Here is a 6,000-nt window from a genome sequence, read left to right on the forward strand (position 1 = left end):
TCCTGTCCTCTCAGATTCCTTCCTCTCCAGCCTTTGACCTTTCCCACCCACCTGGCTTCACCCATCGCCTTCCTTCCATGGACGCTGCCCGGCCTGCTGAGTTCCTCCAGAAATCTGTGTGTGTGGGGTGCTAAGGGGGTCTGAGATGGTGGCCTTCCTGCGGGGCTCTCTGTTCCTGGTTCCCAGCTGGTTTCCTGGTCCAACCCATCAGAAACCCCACTACTGCAAATGCAGGGAGGGAGTCATAGAGGCAGGCCCTTCAGCCCATCCTGTCTATATGGACCCATTGATACTAACCCACCTGCCCAAACTAATCAGGGCGGCGCAGTGGTTAGCACAACTGATTTACGGCACTGCCCCCGTTACAGTCCCCGGACCGTGTTGGATGTTGGTGCAAAATGACGCATTTCGCCGCTCCCATGCACACGTGACAAAATAAAGCTAACTTGGACCATAATGTATTTCTTAGCATGTATTTGCCATCTTGTATGTGCTTTGTACTGTGAATGACTGTCGGTGTTGTGTTTTGTATCTTGACCCAGGAGGAACTCTGTTTCATTTGGCTGTATACATCATATAGAAAATAGAAATCTACGGCCCATCACTGGCCCTTCGGCCCACAATGTTGTGCCGACCATGTAACCTACTCTAGAAGCTGCCTAGAATTACCCTACCACATAGCCCTCTATTCATGTATGGCTGAATGGCAATTAAACTTGAACTTGATTGTAATATTGATTCCACATTTATTTATTGATTGATAAACTGTGCTGATGAAGCCCTCCCGGCCCTTTCAGCCGGGCTGCCCAGCAAAAGAGGAATAGAAAGAGTGGACAGCCAGTGCCTCTTCCCCAGGGTACCACTGCTCAGTACAAGAGGACATGGCTTTAAGGTAAGGGGAGGGAAGTTCAAGGGGGATATTAGAGGAAGGTTTTTCACGCAGAGAGTGGTTGGAGCGTGGAATACACTTCCTGAGTCAGTGGTGGAGGCAGATACACCAGTGAAGTTTAAGAGAGTACTAGACAGATATACGGAAGAATTTAAGGTGGGGGGTTATATGGGAGGCAGGGTTTGAGGGTTGGCACAACATTGTGGGCTGAAGAGCCTGTAATGTGCTGTACTATTCTATCTTCTATGTTCAAACACTGATTTAAGCATAGCCTAATCATGGGACAATTTACGATGGCCAATTAATCCACCGATCGTTACGTCTTTGGAGGAAACCGGAGCACCTGTGAAAAACCCATTCATTCCACCGTTAGGGCGTACAGACCTCTTCCAGAACTGAACTCTGACCCCTGGCCCCCCCCCCCCCCGAGCTGTAATGGTGACACGCTAACCGCCACGCTACTTTGGCACCCCTCTACGGCCTGCTCCTTCATCCATCTGACCAGGTACCTCTTTGGATGCTGTAACTATGCCTGCCTCTGGCAACTCTTTCCAGCTGCTACCTGCTCTCTGTGTGACAAAGTACCCTCCCCCTCGGAGGTCCCCTTCACACTTGGAGGCACAGGAGCCGGAATCTGGAGCAGCGAGCGATTCGCGGGAGGAACTCTCTAAATGTCCTCTCTCTCACCTTTAACCTACGCCCTCTAGTTTTAAACACGACCACCTAGGCCCCTGGAGGAATGCTCTTTGATTTGGCGGTATTTGTGTGTGGCTGGAGGACAATTAAACGTGAACCTGAACTTGATCTTCATCTTCGTTCAATGTACGTACGCGCGCGTGTGTGTACTTACTGAGATGGAGCGCAGATGACACCCTTTGAGCAGAACCGCCCAGCAATCCCCTGATTTAACCCTAGCCTAATCACGGGACAACTTACAATGACCAATTAACCTTCCGGCCTGCTTGTGGGTTGTACATGGATGGGTTTTCGGCAGGCCAGTCCTTCCTGTCTCGACCTGGATACCTCGGTGCACCCACTGCTGCTGCTGGGGTTCCGTCCGGCCTGTGAACGTCCCCAATTCCAATCCTCCCATAATCCGATACATTTTTGCCATTGCACCTCTTGGTTTCCTGTGCTCTAGGGAAAACAGCCCCAGGCCTATCCAGCCTCTCCTGGTGACTCAAGCCCTTCAAACCTGGCAACACCCTTTGAAAACTTTTCCCCCTCCAGCTTAATCTCCCCCTGTAGCGTGGTGACTGGAACTGCACACAGGGTATTCCAAGTGGGGCCTAGCCAACACTGATAAGGAAAATGGAATTGGTAAAACTGAGCAGTGTGGCCAAGGAGCCAATAGTTGTGGTCAACCGAACTCCACCAGCAGAAAGCCTTGCACACTAGGCCTCAACAACCCCCCCACCCCCAGTGTTTACCGTGAAGGCTTGCTCTGTGCTGTGCAGTTTCTTTGAGATTGTCGGGCCAAGGTCCCCATGATCGATGGTGGTCCGTGTCCTTGCCGGCCGCCTGATTCTTTGCAGCTGTGTTTCCGCACTGGCCTAACAGCCTCTCGTCCTCTAGCCACAAGGGGCCGACAGGTTCGGCCCAGAGCACCAGGTTCCCCGCCTTCTCAAACGTCCCAAAGTCATCTTCGGCCTCCTCAGGCTCCCCGCTCTGCTGGAGGGAGGCACCGGGGGCCTGGCCATCCCTCCTGGCTGTCGCCATGGTTACCAGGCCTGTGGGATGCAGGTCAGTGCCTGAAGCGGGACTGCAGTGCTTGTGGGCTGTGTGTGGGTGGGTTTCTGACAGGCAAGTCGTTTCTGTAGCTTGCTCGTCGCTGTCCTCGATACCTCGAACCATGAACTGCTGTTCTTGGAGTTCTATCGGGCCTGTGGATGTGCCATCTTTGCCAACATAGTCCTCGTTATCTTGTGAGCTTCCCCCCCAGCCTGCTCCGTGACAGGGCTCACAATTTAGCTCCGCTCTCTGATAGCATTCACTGACTATACTGGCTCCTTGGCCCGGCTCAACACCTGGCTCCACCCTGGGACCAGTTCTATCACGGGCCCCAAGCTCTTTCTCCTCTATCTGGCCAGCTCCACCTGCCTCCACTGAAAAGCCGGCTCTGTGTGAGTGTCCATTTTGTGCCACAGGTCTGGGATCGAAGTCATGCTCTACCTCTGAAAGGGAATCAGCTCTGTGATAGGACCCACTGTCCACCTCCGTGTGGGGACCAGCTCCATCGTGGAGCCCATTGTCCACCTCCGTGTGGGGACCAGCTCCACGACAGGACCCACCCTCTATCTCTGTGGCAGAATCAGCCCCATCATGGAGCCCATCCCCTACCCCTGTGTCAGGACCAGCTCCGCGGCGAGACCCACCCTCTGCTTCCCCAGCGGCTGGAGCTCCGCGAGTGGGACTCCACCCCTCTCTGTGAGCTAAAAGACCAGCCGGCAGCCCTGGCCTTCCGGGACCAACACTGCCGTCTTCCTCGCCCCTCCCGCCGGTGAGCCGGCCCGGGAGGGGTACCAGCTTCAAGGGCCGAGCTCCGTCCTCGGCCAGGCTGTGAGGGCCCCGTCTCCAGCAGCAGCCATTGGCCTGGATGCCTCTCCTGGTGGGGCGGAGGGGTGTCCAGGGTCTGCTGCCAGGCTTGCCCTGTGGGGGGAGGCGACTCACCAGATCCCCCGAGCCGGGGGGCAGGCAGCTGGCACCGTAGAGGGAGCGGCCCGACAGCATCACTTCCATCAACGCCAAGGCCCTCTCCCCATCTGAAGGCAAAGGGCGCCCTAGGAAGCCCTCCCCGTCCCAAAGCGTCACCCCTTCCCCGGCATCCACTCCCGCCGCCCCCAGAGCGGCACTGAGCTTCAAACCTCTTCCTTTCGCCCCACCCTGCCGTCCCCGTCCCTTCACCAGCTCACTGTGGCCCGTCAAAGTCTCTGCGGGGAAGCTGCCTCTGAAAGTGCCCGCGGGGGGGGGGGGGGGTGAAAACTCGGAAACACGAGGAAATCTGCAGATGCTGGAAATTCAAGCAACACACACGAAAAGCTGGCGGAACGCAGCGGGTGAGGACTTCTTGCCCCCACCCCTGTTCTTCTGTCCGATTACCAGCGCGCTGGGGCCGGGTGCTCCCAATCCTTCTGACCCGTGTTGGGCGTGCGGCTGGCAGCAGCGGCAGAGCTGGTGGACCCGGGATCCGACTGCAGGACTGAACAGAGGAAGACAGGTTAGAGAGGCGAGAGGTTCTGCAGACTTGAGCAACACACACACACACAGAGTGCTGGACGAATTCAGCAGGACGGGGAAAATGTCTCGGCCTGAAACGCCGACTGCTTCTGTCCCTCCGATCTGCAGAGTTCGTCCCGCAGTCTGTGCATCGTGTGCGACCTAATAATGCAGCTACAAAGAAGGCACGGCAGCAGCAGTAAGTCCCTGAGGAGTTTTGAGAAGATCTGGTATGTCACCAAAAACACTCGCAAATTTCTACGGATGTACCGTAGGGGACATTCTCACCGGCTGCATCAAGGATGTTGCCTGGATTGGGGAGCGTGCCTTATGAGAATAGGTTGAGTGAACTCGGCCTTTTCTCCTTGGAGTGATGGAGGAGGAGAGGTGACCTGATAGAGGTGTATATGATGATGAGAGGCATTGATCATGTGGATAGTCAGAGGCTTTTCCCCAGGGCTGAAATGGTTGCCACAAGAGGACACAGGTTTAAGGTGCTGGGGAGTAGGTACAGAGGAGATGTCAGGGGTAACATTTTTACTCAGAGAGTAGTGAGTGTGCGGAATTGGCTGCCAGCAACAATGGTGGAGGTGGATACGATGGGTCTTTTAAGAGGCTTTTGGATAGGTACATGGAGCTTAGAAAAACAGAGGGCTATGGGTCAACCTAGTAATTTCTAAGGTAGGGACGTGTTCGGCACAGCTTTGTGGGCCAAAGGGCCTGTATTGTGCTGTAGGTTTTCTATGTTTCTATCGCCATCTGGTATGGGGGCGGGGGCGGGGGGAGGGACACAGGACTGAAGTAAGCGAGAGAGTTGTAAAATACGTCAGCTCCATCATGAGTACTAGGCTCCGTCGAATCCAGGACATCTTCAAGGAGCAGTGCCTTAGGAAGGCGGCATCCATTACTAAGGACCCCCACCACCCAGGTCATATCCTCTTCTCATTGCTACCATCAGGAAGGAGGTACAGGAGCCTGAAGGCACACACAATGAGTATTCCCCTCTGCCATCCGATTTCTGAATGGACATTGAACCCATGAACACTACCTCACTACTTTTTTTTATTTCTATTTTTGCACTACTTATTTAACTATCTATATATTAAAAGTTTACTACTATTTAATATATTCTCTCTCTCTCTATACATATATATATTTATATACACAGTAATTCATTTTCTTTTTTCTGTATTATCAGATATTGCATTGTACTGCTGCCGCAAAGTTGACAAATTTTACAACGTATGCTGGCGATATTAAATCTGATTCGGTTGGAATCTGGTCCGGTGTTAAATCCGACCCACCCCGCCTCCCCAACCCCATCCTCATGAAAAAGAGAACCATTTCTCAGGCTTCGCGGACTCTGCTTGACTGCACCAGTGAACCAGAGACGAGAGTTCAAATCCTACTGGCCCTGGGGGTGAATTTGAATTCCGTTAATTCAATTAACTACTCGAATTGAATTGAAAATGCCGGCAGTGCGGTCCACAATAGTGTGGAATCCGTTTCAGTTCTACGATCAGTATCTGCCACAGCGTGCCACCCCCACAGTGCCGAGCTGGGTGAATCAATACTGATTTTCATACTGACAGAGGCGCAAGCGACTGAGCACACCGGAACCCGGAGCAAGAAAGATTCTAGAGGTTGTGGGTTAAGGGTCAAAGGTGAAAAACCCCTAAAAGGAACATGAGGGGGAACTTCCTCATTTAGCGGAGGGGTTCCTAACCTAGGGTCCGCGGACCCCTTGCTTAATGGTATCGGTCCATGGCGTACAAAAAGATTGGTAACTGCCTGACTTAGAGAGCGGGACAAGACAATAGACAATAGGTGCAGGAGTAGGTCATTCAGCCCTTTGAGCCAGCACCGCCATTCATGGTGATCTTGGCTGATCATCC

The 6,000-nt window shown here is 53.5% G+C and overlaps 1 protein-coding gene across 5 annotated transcripts in view; it reads right to left on the bottom strand.

Annotated features, from left to right (window-relative positions):
• The window catches only part of LOC132381452 (uncharacterized), a 56,093-nt gene that overhangs the window by 21,314 nt on the left and 28,779 nt on the right, over window positions 1–6,000 (bottom strand). For 4 of the 5 annotated variants that reach the window (XM_059950868.1, XM_059950869.1, XM_059950867.1 and 1 more), the window contains one exon: window positions 2,320–4,088. In XM_059950868.1, coding sequence (XP_059806851.1) covers window positions 2,320–3,628 — 1,309 coding nt within the window. In that variant the 5' untranslated portion in view covers window positions 3,629–4,088. The remainder of the gene's footprint in view (window positions 1–2,319; window positions 4,089–6,000) is intronic. The other variant, XM_059950871.1, reaches the window with a different exon arrangement.

This window comes from Hypanus sabinus, chromosome 26, assembly GCF_030144855.1.
Source record: "Hypanus sabinus isolate sHypSab1 chromosome 26, sHypSab1.hap1, whole genome shotgun sequence".
NCBI classification, from domain to species: Eukaryota; Metazoa; Chordata; class Chondrichthyes; order Myliobatiformes; family Dasyatidae; genus Hypanus; species Hypanus sabinus.